This window comes from Amyelois transitella, chromosome 5, assembly GCF_032362555.1.
Source record: "Amyelois transitella isolate CPQ chromosome 5, ilAmyTran1.1, whole genome shotgun sequence".
NCBI lineage: Eukaryota > Metazoa > Arthropoda > Insecta > Lepidoptera > Pyralidae > Amyelois > Amyelois transitella.
In genome coordinates, this window is record NC_083508.1 from 12,505,769 (window position 1) to 12,526,094 (window position 20,326).

A 20,326-nucleotide genomic window follows, 5' to 3' on the forward strand; every position below is an offset into this window, starting at 1 on the left:
ATAATCCCTTAAAAAAAGGAAATCATTACATTTGCAGTTTCCTTAAAATATTTTCTCTCATTGTTACTGTTTAGACATCTATTTTGAGATGGTGGGTTTGGAAGGTACAAGGTACTTTTTAATATAAAAAGATATTTATTTGGAGACGTTTATTGTCATTCACAAGTGCATTCGCTAACACTACACCTACTCATGTTATAGATACAGGGTTTTCTTGTACACAGCTATCAGTACGATATCCACACACATACAGATATGGATTGTATGGACTTAAAAATGCAATGATTTCAATTTTATCAAGTGTGAATAATATCAGCAGATGTAAAGTGTGATAGTGACGTTGAAAGAAGAGTGAATACCGGGAACATGGTGAATGGAGCGTTGCATGCTATTATGAACAGTCAAAAATTGTCCAAAAAGACTCGCCTGGCGTTGTATGGGAGACAACCCTTTTGTATGGGAGTGAAAGTTAAGTGTGGCACAAGAAGCACGAAAGTAGAATAAAGGCGGTGGAAATGAGAGCGTTAAGTTGTATGATTGGTGTAAAACAACCTAAAATGAAATGTCGTTCAAACACAATCATTACATGTTCAAGTCCATATTTTACAATAAACTCTCACACGTCAGAAAAATCAACAATTAAAACAATAAATAGGCAAATAACGAATTATTTACAATAACTACTTATTAATAAGCTCATTTATATTGGAATGTTTACTAATAGTTTCTAAAGACCTTTACGAAAGGCTTTCAAGGATTATTTGCTTTCGTACACACATAGACAAGAAAAATGGTATCTATTGAAATAGTATAAGGTTCTTTAAACCTTCTTGGCAAGAAATTTATCAGCCTAAATAAGTAGATATTTTATACTTTGTCGAAAAAGATTTCCATAATATAAAAAAAAAGTATTAAAATTGTAGAATCTCATTCTTCAAACATAAACCTTTTTGCATATAGATAAAGCCCAAGATAATGAAGTTTAATAAATAAAATAGAATTCTTTAAATAGAAATAATAGTTAGAATGAAATCAAATTACAATTAAATACAATAAAGACCATTTTCCTGTGCGCACGGAAAGCAAATAGATACTTGAACATAATAAAATTGTAGGGTATTTTGATATGCAGAAAACGTCTCACTGACACTCTCTTAGATGTACACACTACAGTCTCGTTAATTAGATAAGATTACATTTTTGTACTTGAAATTGCCATTCAACCAAGCATTCGTAGAATATAGAACATTATTTTAAAAGTGTAAATCCGGGACTACGATATTTCAATTTTCTAAATAATTATTCATAAATTAGAAAGCTATAATGGTAGGTACAGTCCATTTCTTTAGACACTAAAATAAAGGTTAACATCCTGCCCCGGTAGCGCGATAAACTATCGCTTTTTATTATGAAGTAAAACGGGACAGCGATAGCTTTTCGCGCGGTAAAATCGTCATCGCGATACTACAGGGGCAGATACGCCTTTTTATTAAAAAATACATTTGTGATTATGGTAAATACCAAAATTAATTCATTTTGAAACATATTATTTCATATTGTAGCTTCTCATGGTCATAAATTAAATAAATTTTTATGTTTTCACGAAAAAACGTATTAATTATTTTTTACCTTTATTACGGTGCCTAAATACATGGACTTTGCGGGGCTTAGTTCATTTTTTTAGAAACCTACCATAAAGGTCCACCTCCACATTGGATCCCGTAAATTTAAATGGCATAAATTTAAGACTAGAAATATAAAACGTTTCTAGTTTCGTGTATTGATAATGAATTTTATACTGATCAATTACTAAAACCTCTGCCCCGGTTTTGCACGGTAACACGCTAGATTTTCTCCAACGATTATACGATAATGTCGAGTTGCAAATTCTGCTATATAGTTCCATGCGTTTACATCAAAGTATAAATATAATTTCTACACAGATTTGACATCAAAATGTCTACCGCATTTAAGATGATGAAGGCAAAATACAAAACTTGAAGACTCACTACACTACCGTCAATAAGACTATTGGAAAAAATTTTCAAACATTGTGCAATATGAAATTGACGTGAAAATTGCGTATAAAACTTGTGCTCTGGCTCACAGCCTATCGACAAAAGATAAATGAAATAGGCAAGGTATATATACAGGTTGACTTTTAACTCAACTGCATAAATTTAACTGTTAAGTGTACTCATCTAAAGGATATATAAAAACGTTAAAATAAAAATATCGGTTCATATTTCAGAAAGTACGAAAAAAATTAAAAGTATTAAAATCCACGATCCTAAATACGTCATATCACCCCGGCCGGCGGAAAAGCGACGCGTAAGATTCAGAAGTCAACGACACAATTCATTCAGCTGAGCGATCTCGACAACTCTGTACTTTACTTGATCTTGATACTAGAAAAATAATTTATTTTTCAGACATTTATTTATATGTTTAGTTTTAATTTCTTTTTGTAGTATTGGCATTTAATAAAGCTTGGACGTAGTTTTTGAGGTTTTTTTAAATGTGAAAATGATGACGTTTAATTTAAATAAAAATAGGCTCAAACAGCTCAGAAGCATAGGTATAGTCTATGTTTAAAAGGATGCAGTTGTTTTAAATATCACCCTGTATATATCACTCAAAATACACAAATATTGGGGCCATATGTGCTGATTTGCCATTGAAATGATCATCGTCTTGAGAAGAGCCCAGGGTCCGCATGTGACCTTCACTTAAGATAAACATACATAAAATCACACCTCTTTCCCAGAGACCCCTCTGGGAAAGGCAGAGACTGTAAACTTCTTTCGGGTAAAATAACAAGAATACAGTCTGTCTTAATGACCCTTGGTACCTTACCCAGTTTGAATCATGGTCAAACCTTTGAATAATATCAATTAATATTAAATGAATATTTAAGGGCAATCAACAATGATTGAGCTAGCCCCAAATTGTATTAATCCCTTTACAGTGGGCTACATAGAATGGTATCTTATCCACTTTCATAAAGTGTATACTTTCCTATGTGGCTCAATGTACGTACATACATGTAAGCATATTAGATTGTTGAAATTTTACTTATAGTAAAAACATTTATATACAATTTTGTGTATTACATATAAACACATTGAAAATTTGCTAATAAGTTTGTTACTATAATTAGTTATTTGTCATTAATATAAGATAGTTTTAGGTCATTTATAATACTATTTTGATATTAAATTATTCGTAATATAATTACAAGAGACCGAAAAATAGCGTCAACTAAATTGAATAGGAAATGATACGCTTCTAAACATGTTTAAAAAAATCACAGAATAGATATTTATCAGAAGTGGCATAAACATTTCGAAGACCTTTATTTATGTATATATTTTAACTGTAACTGCCACAATAAACTATAAATCTTATTCTTCTAAATATCTGTTTTGTGTTAAAAACTAAAATAATACTATTTATCAGAAATTCAGATATTAGGCCTAGGTTATAGGCGAACGTCAAACTACATAATATTAAATGTCAAGTGAGATAAAAATAACAGGTGTTTGACAAACAACAAAAAGTAAAATAATATTGGCAAGAAATTAAAACATAAATAAAAATGTAGATTAATTAAAACGTCGTACGCAAACAATTATTATTTACAATGATATGACATTTCTATATACGTACGTTAAACTAAAAATATCCGTAATATTAATGTCATTAAGTACATAATGCAACAGCATACACAGATAAACGTTATTTCAATCAATCATAAAACAGTCTTTAACGTGTCTTGCTAAGTATTCAGTGCATTTATTCAAGTCACATCCATCTACCCTCATTTCGCCTAATAATTTGACCTATTATATAACACTAACTTCAAGGTAGAATGCCAAATTTAGCCTCAATGAATGTATTTTTTAAACGCGACTAGAATCTTGCTTTTAATCTTCAAAACAAGGCATAAATTGTACTAATTTTATACATTTTTTAATTCTATTAAGTACGTGCATAACTTTCTTTCACTAATCGCACTCCGGGAATAAGCAGTTATTAAATTTTATATCATTCCTGCTACTCCATTGTTACTAATGATTAAAGTATATTTTCATAATTAGATGGCATTTCCATTGAAAAGTGAAAACTTTGAAATTGAAAATACGTTCTTATTTACGCGCGAAAAAACCATCTCATCAATGATAAAAAAAAAATTGAGCCCACCTCAGCTAGCCACCTTATAGATCAGCCAGCATCATTTTCGAACACGTGAATCGAATTCAAAAATTCGAGTCGAAATTTCGACTCGAATATCGGTATTGAACAAAGCGTCAATTCCAAACTCGAATGAAATTCAAAATTCGAAATACCCGCGCATAATGTAAACGTCAGAACACTTCAGTGACGTCATCTGGTTCAATTATGCGCCGCGCGTTTCCCCTGCATATAGCCTTCCCATCTTTTCGCCGTATCTATCAATATGGGGTCGTCGTCCAAGCCGGCTAGAAGGTATAATTGGTTCACATGTGTCGCGTGGTAGTCCCACCTGGCTATATTAGGGCTAACACCGAGTGTCACATGTCTAAGGTCGTAAAAACTCCCGCTGCCAGTATCAAACAGTGGTAGTAAAGTTTTGAGTGAAGTCATGCCGTCGTCGAACATCTTTTTTGCCTGGGACCTTGTTGTCTTGCCCTCTAGGACGTGAAGGTCGTACAAACCTAGGAGAGTGTAGATGAAGCCGTTGAGCACGAATAGTGATGGCGAAGTAGGATATTCTTCATACCTGCAATAATAAATAAATATATTGAATAATTATATTAAAAGAAGCAAATTGTCACAATTTCATTATTAAACCATACGAATCGAACCATTAGCAGTCGAATGTCAACTTTCAGTCTTTTCGAGACTGTTGGCTCCGTCTACCCCGCAATGGATATAGACGTAATTATATGTATAAAGCAACAAAATAAGTAATTTTTAAAAATCATCTTACCTTATCGATTAATGGAATAAACAGGTTATAAAGTTTGTGTTTTTGTAACTCTCTTTACGGCAACGCTAGGGGGCGCTAGTGCGGCACTCACCAAACGTACTCGTTCATCCACATCGCCTTGACGCCGCCCGCGTGGCTGGGGATGTCCAGCAGCTGCAGCGCCCTCTTGGCGGCGCGCAGGTACTCCACGGACCCGCTGCGGTAGTAGGCACGCGATAATACGGAGATGGCGTGCCCTTGGCTCATGGCCGAGTACCTGAATGGGAATAAATAAAGATGTTTTCATGTAACCATGTTATCGTTTTGTACAAAAAAAATTTAATTGATAAATATATATGGATGGGACAAATTACACAGATTTAGTTAGCCTCGAAGTATGTTCTAAACTTTAGCTAAATAACGATACTTTATTATATAATGAATACGTAAATACTTGACTTTTGTGAGACTTTTAATAAAACGTCACAGGTAAGGGTGTCGAGACACAATGTAAAGATTCATAGGAAAACGACAATATTTATTGCACGAGTTTTAAAATTTTTACGAGAGCGTGGGGATTAGCTATAGTTACTGATCCAGAAAATAGCCGCTTGAGAATAGCGAGCTAATTAACTTAGTGAGCGCTGAAATAGGGAAAACCACGACGGCACGTTGTCCAAATAGATATAAGATCGATTATTTAATGAATTGATTTGATGCACAAAAAAACATAACTCTATCGTAATATTTAGAACTTTTTGAATTGCTGCGGCGTACACCTGCATAGAGTTAAGTTATATATTTTTTAATTATTTTATGTTGTATTTGAGAAGCTTGTGTACGTTGGGTTATTTTATAAAAAAAAAAAAAAAAAAATTATTAGCGATCGGCTGTCAACCATTCACTATCTTGGAATTTTTATTCCATTATTAAGTCATCCGACTAAAAAGTCACCTTGTAAAAGCTTATAATTTTGGCATTCTTCTTAATTCTATGGGCGGTAAAGTCTGATCTCGGTGACTAGACTTTGGAACTTTCTATCCCGTTTAGGATAACTCTTATGTAATATACTAGCTGTGCCCGCGACTTCATCCGCGTGGAATAGTTATTTTGGGCATTATTAAAGCCCTCGAGGATGAATGATTACCCCCGTTTATTTTCATATTTTCCATTATTTCTTCGCTCCTAATAGTTTCATTGTGATGTTATATATCCTAAAGCGTTCCTCGATAAATGGTCTATTCAAAACAAAAATAATTCTTCAATTCGAACCGAGTAGTTCCTGAGATTAGCGCGTTCAAACAAACAAACAAACTCTTCAGCTTTATAATATTAGTATATATTAATGTATGGGTTCATTACATTACATTCAGAGACCTAATTAATGGACATTTGCATACTAAAATTCAATTGTAATCAAAATAACTACGCTTTAAGGATCACATCAATCAAATTAAATGTCCATTGAAATCAATTAGGAATGCAACAAATTGTTACCAGCAATTGAGACACAATGGCTGACATTCAATTAAACATATCTCGGACAAGACTATTAGCGTCGACTATAACGGTTAATGTTATTAACTGACTGATTAACATAACATACAGTTATATTTATGAATCGTGCCACGTAGCCGTGTGGTGCCCGACACCATTATAAAAAAAGAATAGGACCACTCCATCTCTTTCACACGGATATCGTAAAAGGCGACTAAGGCTAGGCTAGCTATAGGCTTATAAACTTGGGATTCTTCTTTCAGGCGATGGGCTGGCAACTTGTCACTATTAGAATCTCAATTCTATCATTAAGCTGAACGTGGCCGAATCAGCTGAACGTTGCCTATCGGTCTTTTAAGACTGCTGGCTTTGTCTACCCTGCAAGGGATATACACTTGATCATATGAATAAATGAGTAAATTATACGTACCATCCAATTTAAAATATATTTATTATTCTTTCTAATATATCGGTCGAATCGGTGAATGGTGTCTAATATTCGATCTTTACCGGCGATGCGCCTGCGCACGGTAATAGGCCACCCGCAGATATATATTTAGCTTGATCCTAATATATACATATGTATATCACGCCTTATGGAGTACATAGAGCCAATAGTAACAAGTCCCTAAGTCCACTTTCAGCAAGATGATTCAGCACACCCTGTGTCACCAACAAGCAATACCAAGAGCACTGACCAGCCCGGGCGCAGCTCGCGCGCGGCGATGCGCCGGCGCACGGGGATGGGCCAGCCGCCCGAGCGCGCGCTCTGGTGGCGCGTGAGCCAGCGCGCCGCCGCGAAGAAGTGCCGGCTGTGCTCGCTGGACGACACCGTCACGTTGTCCAGGGCGCCCGCGCCGCTCAGGATGATGCTCGACATCTGTTCCATTTATACAGGGTGTCTTTTAATTCAACTGCATAAATTTAACTGTTAAGTGTACTCATCTAAAGGATATTTAAAAACGTTAAAAGAAAAATATCGGTTCATATTTCAGAAAGTACGAAAAAAAATAAAAGTATCAAAATCCACGATCCTAAATACGTCATATCACCCCGGCCGGCGGAAAAGCGACGCGTAAGATTCAGGGGTCAACGACACAATTCATTCAGCTGAGCGATCTCGACAACTCTGTATTTTACTTGATCTTGATACTAGAAAAAATAATTTATTTTTCAGACATTTATTTACATGTTTAGTTTTAATTTCTTTTTGTAGTATTGGTCTTTAATAAAGCGTGTGACGTAGTTTTTGAGAGTTTTTTTAATGTGAAAATGATGACGTTTAAATAAAATAAAAATAGGCTCAAACAGCTTAGAAGCATGGGTAAAGTCTATGTTTAAAAGGATGCAGTTGTTTTAAATGTCACCCTGTATATTATTTAGCGTCGTCGGTCGGTTGGCAATAACTTCGCTTCGTATGAAAACCTGACTCACCCAATCCAGGGTCCATGGTCGAAGTCAGACCCCGATCTCTACTCCGTGGTGAAGATGCAGCCGGGACTAAAGTCAGGAGGAAGAAGGTCGGTTGGCAATTCTTTACGATACTAGATTTGTATAGTGCCGTGTTGCTCCCGGCACCAATACAAAAAAGAATAGGACCACTCCATCTCTTTCCCATGGATGTCGTAAAAGGCGACTAAGGGATAGGCTTACAAACTTGGGATTCTTTTTTAGGCGATGGGCTAGCAACCTGTCACTAGTTGAATCTCAATTCTATCGTTAAGCCAAATAGCTGTACGTGGCCATTCAGTCTTTTGAAGACTGTTGGCTCTGTCCACCCCGCAAGGGATATAGACGTGACCATATGTATGTACTAGATTTTGCACCAAAGGGATCACTCGAAGGGGCATCATATTGAATTATAGATCTGATGTCTGCTATAGCTAAGACGGATAAAAAAAAACCGGACGATACTGTGATGTTGTCTTGTGCGCACACGCCGATTAGGATTATACTCGAACTCGAAATCTGTCACATTACTTATGTTTTTAAAGGAGGTTATGTAAACAGTTAACTATGCTGCCTAAGACAATGGAAATTGATGTCTACCTATGTATGCAATACATACCATATACATACATATCATTTTTTAAGTGGTGGTAATTTCGTTGCTTTTTGTAGATGGCGCTAAATACACGCGGGTGAAGCTGCGGATAAAAACTAGTTTATCATAATAATAAATGCATATTGCAGACATTTTATGCATATTGCACGCATTTTAGGCGACGGGCTAGTAACCTGTCACTATTTGAATCTCAATTCTATCATTAAGCCAAACAGCTGAACGTGACCTGTCAGTCTTTTGAAGACTGTTGGCTCTGTCCACCATTCAAGGAATATAGACGTGATTATATGTTATTATATAAGAGAGTTATGAATATGGATGAAGCGAAGGAAGTATGCAGAGATCGTGGCAAGTGGAAAGAGGTAGTCTCTGCCAACACCTCCGGGAAAGAGGCGTGATTTTATGCATGTATGTATGTATGGATATATATGTTTGTTATAAAAAAAGATTGTCTTCAAAAGGTTTACATTTTTGTAATTCGACATAAGACAAAATAAAAGTGTGTGACTAAAATAACAATTCTACCTTGAATTTGTTCCTGGGCGACTTCCTCTTGGGTTTATCCAGCAAAGCCCAGCCTTTCTGCATGTCCACGATCAGGTCCCGAGTGATCCGCCGCCATTGCGCCTCCATGCCGATGCCGTAGTATATGTGCTCTCCCTGGTTAATTAGTCACATATTTATATGCGCCGTGTGGTTCCCGGCACCATTACAAGAAGAATAGGACCACTCCATCTCTTTCCCATGTATGTCGTAAAAGGCGACTAAGGGATAGGCTTATAAACTTGGGATTCCTCTTTTAGGCGATGGGTGGATAGCAACCTGTCACTATTTGAATCTTAATTCTATCATAAAGTCAAATAGCTGAACGTGGCCATTCAGTCTTTTCAAGACTGTCGGCTCTGTCTACCCCGCAAAGGATATAGACGTGACCAAATGTATGTATGTATTTATATGTATGTGAAAACATTACATCTATACTAATATTATGAAGCTGAAGAGTTTGTTTGTTTGAACGCGCAAATCTCAGGAACTACTGGTCCGAATTAAAAACTTATTTTTGTGTTATATAGACCATTTATCGAGGAAAGCTTTATGCTATATAACATCACGCTCCAACTATAAGAAGCGTAGAAATCATGTAAAATATGAAAAGAACGGGGAAAATTATTCATCCTTGAGGAACCTCAAGGATGCCCAAAATAACTAATACACGCGGACGAAGTCGCGGGCACAGCTAGTTCTTTAAAATATACGTGAAATCCAATGGAAAGCTGACAGCTAGGACTTACCTTCCTTCACCAGGTCAAGATACCTTCGAATGTGCTAATTTTATAGTGGTTTTTGACACTCACCGAAGCGTGGATCAGTTGGAGACTGGTGACATAATGTAAGTAGACCGTCTCCTTACGTTCCTTGTTCTGCAGCACCACTACCAACGAGGAGTTTGCCTTCATCACCAGGTCTAAGCTCAGCACGAAGTCTTGGGACACGTTTACCTTCAATTGGAAATTGTGTGTTTTCAAAATCATTTTTTTATTCATAACATACACGATATAATTTAGCTGATGTTGGGCTTGATGATTGCAATATTCAAATATTGACAGGTTGCTAGCCCATCGCCTTAAAGAAGAATCCCAAGTTTGTAAGCCTATTACTTAGTCGGTTTTTACGACATCCACGGGAAAAAGATGGTGTGGTCCAATTCTTCTTTCTACTGGTGCCGAAAATAAACACAAAACACCTGAACGTAGCCTTTTGGTCTTTTCGAGACTAAGGCTCTGTCTACCCCGCAAGGGATATATACGGGATTATATGTATGTATGTAATTTAGAATTTTGGCATCACAAATATAATACAGTACAGCTGGAACATCACAAGGACGCAGAGCCATTTATATTTTCCTGATATCTTGGAGTCTTAAATAAAACATGACTGTACCAGCATAAGCATTCTTGTATTTTGGCGGCTAGGTTGCTAAGGTATCCTATATGTCGCGGGAGCAATGATTCGGCTCGACCGCCACCAAAGGGAAGATCTTCCGCCAGGCAAGGTGTTATGGCTGGGGAACCGCGCGACAGACGATGTTGTGTCGGAGGTTGTATATATAGCTCCAATCCGTGAAATCTTTTGAAATCGCGATTTAGTTTCTTCGCTGCTATTGGTTGAGCGCGTCAATTTCTTCGCGACGATTGACAGTTGTTGTTTGATTGGATGTTGTGATGAGTGGCGTAGAGATGTCGCCACATATATAATACATACCTTGAGCCAGACCTGGCTGGCGGGGTGGTCGGAGGTGGAGAACCTCATGACGCTGGTCTGCAGGCCGGCGTCGTAGTCGCGCGCCATGTACGCGTCCTTGCTCACAATCCAGTTCTCCGTGTATTTCTCGCCGTCCTCCAGTATCCTTCTCCTTGGCTCTGGCTCCGTTATGTTTTTGCTGTTGAAGTTCAAAATGTGTTAAGTGAGATTGTTTTTCAAAAATAAAGTTAGATGACATGCTAGTTGTAATGAATGTCCGCTCTAGTTCAGATCAAACTTCAAGGCGATTCACGTGGAAGTCAGACCGAAGTCGCTTCTTGTAACCTGACACACATTCCATGGTCGTGGTCATAGGCAGATCCATGTTCTTTTCCAAAGAGGATGCAACCTGCACTAGCACTATAGAATGACAAAAGTTAGAAGTAGTCTATTGCCTGTTGTGCGCTAATCCGAACTGAGCAATCTACGTCACATAGAACCCAATGGGCTCCCATTACACTGACACCGGTAGACACCTCGATCCCGCTGATGCATCACCTGGTCCCGGACTTCCACGTTGTAGTTCTCGAACGTGATAAGTCTTCTTGAGGTGTCGATTCAATCAATCCTCTCTTCCATTTCCTCGTAACAGCGGTGGTCTGACGGGAATCGTTTTATGTCAATACCTGACTTACCCACTCCAGGATCACCATCATAAGCGCGAACTGCCCTCGTCTTTTGCCCAGAGAAGATGCAGCCGGCACATATTCCAGGAGGATGAAAAAAAAGTTTGCAAAGAGAGAGAAATTAACCTGTAATGCGCCAACCCGAACTGAGCGATCTGCGTCGCGTAGAAGAACCCCCTGGGCTCCCACTGCACAGACACCGGGACCCCCTCGATGCCGCTGATGCACTTCACCCGGTCCCGGACCTCCACGTTGTAGTTCTTAAATATGGTTAAGTCTTCTTTGTGAGTCGATTCAACCTCCCTAAAGGTGACAGACTTCTGAGCGTATCGCCTGAATGTACCTTCTGTTCCAGACCAAACTTCAAAAGAGTTCACGCGGACGTAAGAAAGGAATTGCTTACATGGCTTGCCCTCTATAGGACCGTGGTCAGAAAGAATCTTGGCTTCCTCCAGAGGTAAGCAGCTGGTACAAACTCTAAAGGGACAATCATGACGAAGCTATCGGAAAACTGACCTGTAATGCGCCAACCCGAACTGAGCGATCTGCGTCGCGTAGAAGAACCCCCTGGGCTCCCACTGCACAGACACCGGGACCCCCTCGATGCCGCTGATGCACTTCACCTGGTCTCGGGCCTCCACGTTGTAGTTCTTAAATATGGTTAAGTCTTCTTTCTTAAGGTGACAGACTTCTTAGCATATCGCCTGAATGTACCTTCTATTTCAGACCAAACTTCAAAACAGTTCACGCGGACGTAAGAGGAATTGCTTGCATGGCTTGCCCTCTCTAGGACCGTGGTCAGAAAGAATCTTGGCTTCCTCCAGAGGTAAGCAGCTGGTACAAACTCTAAAGGGACAATCATGACGAAGCTATCGGAAAACTGACCTGTAATGCGCCAACCCGAACTGAGCGATCTGCGTCGCGTAGAAGAACCCCCTGGGCTCCCACTGCACAGACACCGGGACCCCCTCGATGCCGCTGATGCACTTCACCTGGTCTAGAACCTCCACGTTGTAGTTCTTAAATATGGTTAAGTCTTCTTTGTTAAGGTGACAGACTTCTTAGCGTATCGCCTGAATGTACCTTCTGTTCCAGACCAAACTTCAAAACGCGAACGTAAGAAAGGAATTGCTTACATGGCTTGCCCTCTCTAGGACCGTGGTCAGAATGAATCTTGGCTTCCTCCAGAGGTAAGCAGCTGGTACAAACTCTAAAGGGACAATCATGACGAAGCCAGCGAGTTAAACTGACCTGTAATGCGCCAACCCGAACTGAGCGATCTGCGTCGCGTAGAAGAACCCCCTGGGCTCCCACTGCACAGACACCGGTACCCCCTCGATGCCGCTGATGCACTTCACCCGGTCCCGGACCTCCACGTTGTAGTTCTCGAAAGTGGTGAACGTGCCCCGCGGATCGTACTTCTTCTTCGGATGGTACACTTTGCTGTAACTGTGTGACCATTCGAATTTCTCCACGCCGTCGGTTGCTGTTATTTTCCCGTATACCTGTTGAATTAAAAAAAAAAAACAAAATTTTTATTCATTATTATAGTATACCCCATATCGCTTAATAATTGTCAAAACGTTTGGTTTCACAACATTGGTTGACGTCAAATAAATTACTTAAAACTAAGTTTACTGCCGCTTCCAAGGCGTCAGTGCAGAAGAAGCGGTAACAAACTGCACTGCAGCATTTTCTTCAACAACGTCAACTTCACAATTATCCAAACTTAGAATAGAATGTGGACGAGAGGATACATTGTTTGAATTTTTTACCAGTAAGATACTCATATAATCTCGTTTTTATCCCTTACGGGGTAGACAGTGCCAACAGTCTCTTTGAAGGGCCACGTTCAGCTGTATGGCTTAACGATGAAATTGAGATTCAAGTAGTGACGAAGAATCCCAAGTTTATTAGCCTTTTCCTTAGTTGACTTTTACGTCATCCATTGGAAAGATATGGAGTAGGTAAAGTTGCCGGCACGTTCAAATAAGACGACCATCTTTTACTAGCGAGTTGACTGAGCAACCTTGATGCTAGGGAATAATATATTCTTTATACCTATAATAATTTGTAATATATATAAATTATTTGCAAATTTACGTACGGGGTGACAATGCTGCGGTGTTGTTTGTTCCGCCGCTTTTTTTACACTTGAACTTTGGAAGCGGTAGTAAATATAATTATACTCTAGTCATGCTGATATCATTAAGCGATACGTATCATATCCTATTTTGAAATATTTCTAATGTCGTGTTTAAATGTATACTAAACATGACGCGGTAACCGCGCGCGTGTTAGTTATATATCAATATACTCATACAATATGCACAAACACGACACAAGGTGAACTGTACTGAGTAAATATAACTAATGTTATGTTTTGCATGTGCCGTGTGGTTCCCGGCACCAATGAGATTCAAATAGTGACAGGAACTTAAAAAAAGAATCTTAAGTTAATAAGTCTATCCCTTACTCGCCTTTTACGACATTCATATGAACGAGATGGAGTGGTCCTATACTTCTTTTTATTGGTGCCACGGTATATCAGAGGTTGGTTTTTTTTTTAAATATTCATTTTACAACGCGGCTTTTAAACTATATGCAATTTAATTCGAATCGGTCCAGCTGTTAAGCTAGGTTAAAGCGAAACAGACAAACAGACAGACTTTCGCATATACATATAATTATTAGTGAGGGATGTGCACAACACAGTGTCATTGAATCTATTATAACATCTGTGCGAGTAATCACTACATAGTATAAAACAAAGTCGCTATTTTAGTCTGTTTGTCTGTATGCTTAAATCTTTAAATTACGCAACGGATTTTGATGCGGTTTTTTGTAACAGGTAGAGTGATTCAAGAGGAAGGTTTTTATGTATAATAACATTTATAATTTTGCACCCGTGCGAAGCCGGGGCGGGTCGCTAGTAATAAATGTTATTTATAGAGTAACATCAGTACATTAAAGACAGAATGATGTAATTTAGGTTAATCTACAGCGCAATACAGTAATCAGCCGGCCGCATTATCATCTGTTAGCATACAGGTCGGAAAACAGGGAACGTAAAGTGCAGTATATTTAGATGCACTGTTACTAATTGATAAGAAATGTATCGAAAAATAATAGTTTAAAAAAAACTAAAAAACTACACTTTTATTGCTAATCAAACTAAAAAATAGAAAATAAAAATTAATGACAAAGGAATTCAGTAGTAGCAAGTCGAACAATCAGTTATAGTCAGTCGTAGTAGTAATTACCTCGGATTAAAATTATAACAAAATTAAATTTATAAACAAAACAATTTAAATCAGAGTAAAAAGCGTGGGGTGCCTGATGTAGTAAATATTAAAATCATTCTACTAGCATATATTTATGACAAGAGAGTTATGAAAATGAAGTAAAATGCACCCCACGCTTTTTACTCTGATTTAAATTGTTTTTTTTTATAAATTTAATTTTGTTATAATTTTAATCCGAGGTAATTACTACTACGACTGACTATAACTGATTGTTCGACTTGCTACTACTGAATTCCTTTGTCATTAATTTTTATTTTCTATTTTTTAGTTTGATTAGCAATAAAAGTGTAGTTTTTTAGTTTTTTTTAAACTATTATTTATTTTCTATTTTTTAGTTCGATTTGCAATAAAACAGGTAGTTTTTTAGATTTTTTATACAATTATTTTTTGGAAGTTAACACTTCTGGTATAACTATCTTACTAGAAAAGACTTTCGCAACCATGCGCCCATCGCCGGAGGTTTTCACAACTAACTTTCTTAAAGTTATATGTGGCCTGATTGGATTAAATCTCATAATATTCTCATCATCATGATTCTTTTTAAGGCGATGGGCTTGCAACCTGTCACTATTTGAATCTCAATTCTATCTTAAAGCCAAATAGCTGAACGTGGCCTATCAGTCTTTACAAGACTGTTGGCTCTGTCTACCCCGCAAGGGATATAGACGTGATTATATGTATGTATGATGTATGATGATTGTTAAACCCAGTTGAAAAGAATTTTATAGTGATAAATCACTGTTAATAATATTTTTGACTATCCAGCAAACGTAATAATTTTCGATTGTGGCCTTGCCAGGAATCAAACCACAAGATTAAGAGGCAGATTGATACAGGAACAAAAATATTTCAAACATACCTCCACTGCCTTTACAACCAGGAACGCAACAAAGTTTATCTGAAGACATCGTGGCACTTTTGTTGTAAAATCTGTCTTTCACAAAAACAAACACAAACTTGGGACTCCTATCTCAAATAATAAGGTACTTTTTACAGGAGTCCTATCTCAAAATATCTGCACAACACAGTAAACACAGTCAGAGTCCAATCACAGATGATAAAATCACACGAATATCCGGAAGAACAAAGCTCGCCTCAACGGAAGATTCCAAACTCCAAATAACGACAAGTTATCAGCACAAAACAAAGTGCAAATAGGTAAATACACAGGCACCGGTAAAAAACAACAGAAAGAAAGTTTACAGGTGTTCGAATCGAATTCAATCAAAACTTACTGCAAAACTTATTTGACATAAAAAACTGTCACTCATTTTCCAAACGAGTATTACAGTGTTGCTATTATAAATAGGCAAAAGATACCTAATGTTAATTCAAGAATTGCATTAATATGTTAAATACGTATTAAATATCGCAAAGTTCTGTAGGTAGTAACTTTATTCTTGTATTTTTGTAAATTTAGTTGTTCAATTTTCATTTATTACTTTTGTTTTATTACTTATATATTTTTTATTGTTTTAAAATATTCTACTAATTCTACTATGGTTTCTAATGGTAATTCTAAATGGAGCAATGCGATGAAATAAAGAAGCCTCAGGTTAATAGTAACATTATATGGAAATATATTACATCTCTTTTTGACTCATTATACGTCAGAACTTCTTGGTTTCTTGTATGGAGTTTACTGGCACTGGTGCTATCTCTGTCTCTCTTACTCTCATACGAAGGATCTAAAAATGAATTTATTAATCCTGGCAGTTTTAATAAGGATAATGAGAAACTCTTATCAAAATATTGCATTGTCATCGGTCCTTGATACGTGTGCAAAGTTCCAAGTTGATCAGACGTTTAGAAATCAGTGAAAATTAAGCTCAAAGATTCCGTTACATACATACATACATACAACCCAAGCTAATAAAAGCGTAGTAATAAAAATAGTGGACTTTTTAAGAGAGGAGCGAATTCTGCTCGGTAATTTGCCTGGGTCTTGGATGTTTCTCTATATGTATAAGTATTTATTGTAAAACATAGTGTCGTTGGGTTAGTATCTCGTAACTCAAGTTTTGAACTCACTTAGAGACTAACTCAATCTGTGTAATTTGTCTCGTATATGTTTATTTTTATTTATATATAGGTATTTAGCTTAAAAAAATTTCCTATTTTAAGAACTGAGAAAAGTTTGTTTGTTTGAACGCGCAATTGAAAAATCCTTTTTGTGTTGGATAAACCATTTATCGAGGAAGGCTTTAGGCTATATAACATCACGCTGCAACTATAAGGAGCGAAAAATTAATGGACAATGTGAAAAAACGGGGTAAAATAATCCTTGAGGGCTTCAATAATGCCCAAAATAACTATTCCACGCGGACAAAGTCGCAGGCACAGTTAGTGTACCTATATGCTTGATCGCACTCACCTCAAAATACTTGTGTATGAAAGAGAAGGGTAGATACACTTCGTCCTGGTCGCGGCGACATGCGACCGAGTATTCCCCGTTGATGGAGCACTCGATTGTGTCGGCGGCCATGTTGCGCTGCGCGTTTGACAGCGCCGAACCAACTGGCAATATAAAACAACATGTGAGTCCCGGGTAAGTCTTACTTCTCTTAAGAGATACCGCAGGGGCAGCCTAAGGCCGTCAAAGAGTGAGAGTAAGTCAGGTTTTTACACAAACCAACTTGTTGTATTGGACACCAGCATGCAACCTGATTTAGTAAAATCCAAAATAATGTAAATAATGAATTAGTTACTTTGAAATTTAGAAAACACAATCACTGTTTGTTAATCTTACTAAAATTTTCTTAATTCCGATCTACATGGAGAAGAACCGCCATGATCAGGTGAATACAATAAACCAAGCAATTGACCTCTTTCTTTCTCCATGATATTCTGAAGAAGTGACCTGTTCCATCAGTTTCTTAAAATCTAAATTCTGTTTGAAATTAACCTTGACCACTGTAATACCTAATTAGTCCAATCACGGAGTTTGAGTTAGCTCAACTGTTATACACTTAGGGCTTCACCTTAATACATCACTACATAGTATAAAACAAAGTCGCTATTTTAGTCTGTTTGTCTGTATGCTTAAATCTTTAAAATGACGCAACGGATTTTGATGCGGTTTTTTGTAACAGGTAGAGTGATTCAAGAGAAAGGTTTTTATGTATAATAACATTTATAATTTTGCACCCCTGCGAAGCCGGGGCGGGTCGCTAGTAGTACATAAAATAATAATAAATGGTGTTCAACACAATTTTGCAGTGAATATTGATATATCTGTCAGATAATTTCAGACTCCCATCTAACTTCCGCAACCTTTGCATGTTAACCTAACCTGTATTGGATCGATCATGGTTACACATCCAGTTACCTGAATGTGCAGGTTCCCTCACAATGTCTTCCATCCCCGTAAGATAATAAAATCTATTAACAACAATTTATCTACTCACTGGGCCGGTGTGACAGCTCCCCGCAGCGGCTCCAGAACAGCATGAGGAGTAGCACCAGCACGCATAGCGCGCCCAGCGTCATGCGCAGGTTGACACGCCCCACCATCATGTCTAACACCTGCATGGCAATAATCAGGAACTTGATCTAGTAGTCCGATTCATACATACATATAATTATGTTTTATCCCTGTGGGGCAGACAGAACCAACAATTGAAAGAATTGAGATTGAAATAGTGACATGTTGCTAGCCCATCACCTAAAAGAAGAATCCCAAGTTTATTATCCTATCCCTTCGTCGCCTTTTATGACAGCCATGGGAAAGATATGGAGTGGTTCTATTATAAAGTGACAGGAATAATTCAGCATAGTAATTCAACAGTCGAAATAACTTTGGTATTATAAATTATAATGTAAACAAACTTTGAGTTTTATAATTTATTTATAATGTAAACAAACTAAAAGTTTGTTTACATTATAATTTATAATACCTTACATATTAGGTAACATTCTGTTCTATAATTTATTTTTCAATGAAATATTTAACAATATGTGTGTGTTCCACTATAAAGATATAAATTCAATTAATAATGAAAGTAATTAATTGGGATTACTTGAACTAAAACTTGACCAAATAGAATAAGTCAAAATTTATAGTTTAAGTGATTTGAAAAGAATGAAAACAATACATGGTTAAACTTTAATAAATGATTTTTTTTAATACAATAACTATCTACAATAATATTTATGTAGAAACACTAAGTACCTTATTGTTTTGTCTATCTATACAAGAATCTAAGTAACTAAAATTTGGAATATTGTCATTAGAATTTCAGGAATGATAAATAGAGTCAATCAAGTTATCAATTTAACCATTTCCAGAAAACACACAAGAATAACACCGACCTGATTCAAAATCCCTAAACGTATGATAACTAAAACCGTCACATCAAATTAGGTTAATTATAGCTCGAGTTTTGGTCTCCAAGCAGGCCCTTCGGAATGTGCGTGGGCGAGGAAAACAAGCCAGCGAGGCGACGCCACGCCACAGTACAATACCTATCCTACTGTCTATTTATCAGAATCCTAAAGTAACAGGTGAATTCCAAGATTTCATACATTAAAGAACATATACTTACTTTGAATACTGAGACATTCCATCCGTACCGACGCCGTTCCAAACGCACAAAATGAGCACTTTTCATGTGAAACTCGTACGTATCACATAGCTGAAGAACTGTATACAATAACACACAATATAAACCGACTTTCACGCAAATCTTAGCGTGAAAGAATTTATTTTTCTTTAAAAAATCCGCACGGCTGATATCTGGTGCTCGCGATTCGATTTGCTTGCTTACCGTGCGCAGCTGACATTTGACATTGACATGTTTGTGTTTTTTTCCTTCTTGTCTTGTCAAACTCCAAGAAGTGATTTTGAAGTTTGAAGTCACTTGACGTAAGTGTTTGAAGTTCTGACCTTATTAGCAAGGGATAAGGTTATATATTCAGCCAAAGCTGTTTTATGTTAATATAATTAAAAAAATTGGGTTTTCATCTTTGTATAAAACTGTACACATTCTTGTTTAGTATATTTGTTTATTAATCTCTTTTTTAACAATACTTATTTTCGGAACAGAACTGACCTCCCGGCCCCTGTGAGTCTCATTTCAAAGGTCTATTCACTAACGTTTACAAGGCATGTTATAACTTCCCTCTCCCGTGATTGTAAGGGTTATTCTCAGGGATAGAATGAGAGAGAAAATAAAACACAAACAATATGTTCGTGAATAACTCGGTCGATTAACCGAAAAGGTAAATGGGAAGATAGCCTCAGCATTCGGTAATGACATTCATATCCCTGAATCGGTTAAAAAAATAAAAAAAAGGTAAAATCGGTTGCTGTGAAAAACACTCAAATCGGTTGCATCAAAATCAGAGCAAAACAGATATACATATTACCAGACAGCTGGATAAAATATACCTTCTTCAGCATAACAATTTACGATATGTACCTATAAATGAGAATTTACGCATTAGGTATAAAGTATAGAAATATGACTGTAGAACTTTTTGCAATAGGTAGAAAAATATACAGCAATAAAATAATTGGTGATGCTGGAATTGCTGGCACTTGGAGCCACCTAATTGCAGGGCACACAGCGGCGTTTGCTTT

The 20,326-nt window shown here is 37.0% G+C and overlaps 1 protein-coding gene across 1 annotated transcript; it reads right to left on the reverse strand.

Moving 5' to 3' along the window:
• Positions 1–140: 140 nt before the first annotated feature.
• LOC106130127 (D-glucuronyl C5-epimerase B) lies at positions 141–19,513 on the reverse strand. The gene is made up of 10 exons (XM_013328898.2): positions 19,290–19,513; positions 18,153–18,270; positions 17,120–17,262; positions 12,692–12,945; positions 10,776–10,953; positions 9,869–10,012; positions 9,039–9,173; positions 7,147–7,328; positions 5,064–5,228; positions 141–4,762 (listed from the first exon to the last, which is right to left on the reverse strand). Exons 1-10 carry the CDS (start codon positions 19,353–19,355, stop codon positions 4,396–4,398), a joined length of 1,752 nt encoding a protein of 583 aa, XP_013184352.1. The 5' UTR covers positions 19,356–19,513; the 3' UTR covers positions 141–4,395.
• Positions 19,514–20,326: the final 813 nt, after the last annotated feature.

Bases quoted from the DNA above. Each gene is read 5' to 3' on its own strand.
- LOC106130127 (XM_013328898.2), bottom strand. From the start codon at position 19,355: ATGAAAAGTGCTCATTTTGTGCGTTTGGAACGGCGTCGGTACGGATGG. The intron at 17,263-18,152 runs GTGAGTAGATAA...TTATATTGCCAG, and splicing joins GGAGCTGTCACACCGGCCCA to TTGGTTCGGCGCTGTCAAAC. The intron at 7,329-9,038 runs GTAGAATTGTTA...TAAATGGAACAG, and splicing joins CGCCCAGGAACAAATTCAAG to ATGTCGAGCATCATCCTGAG.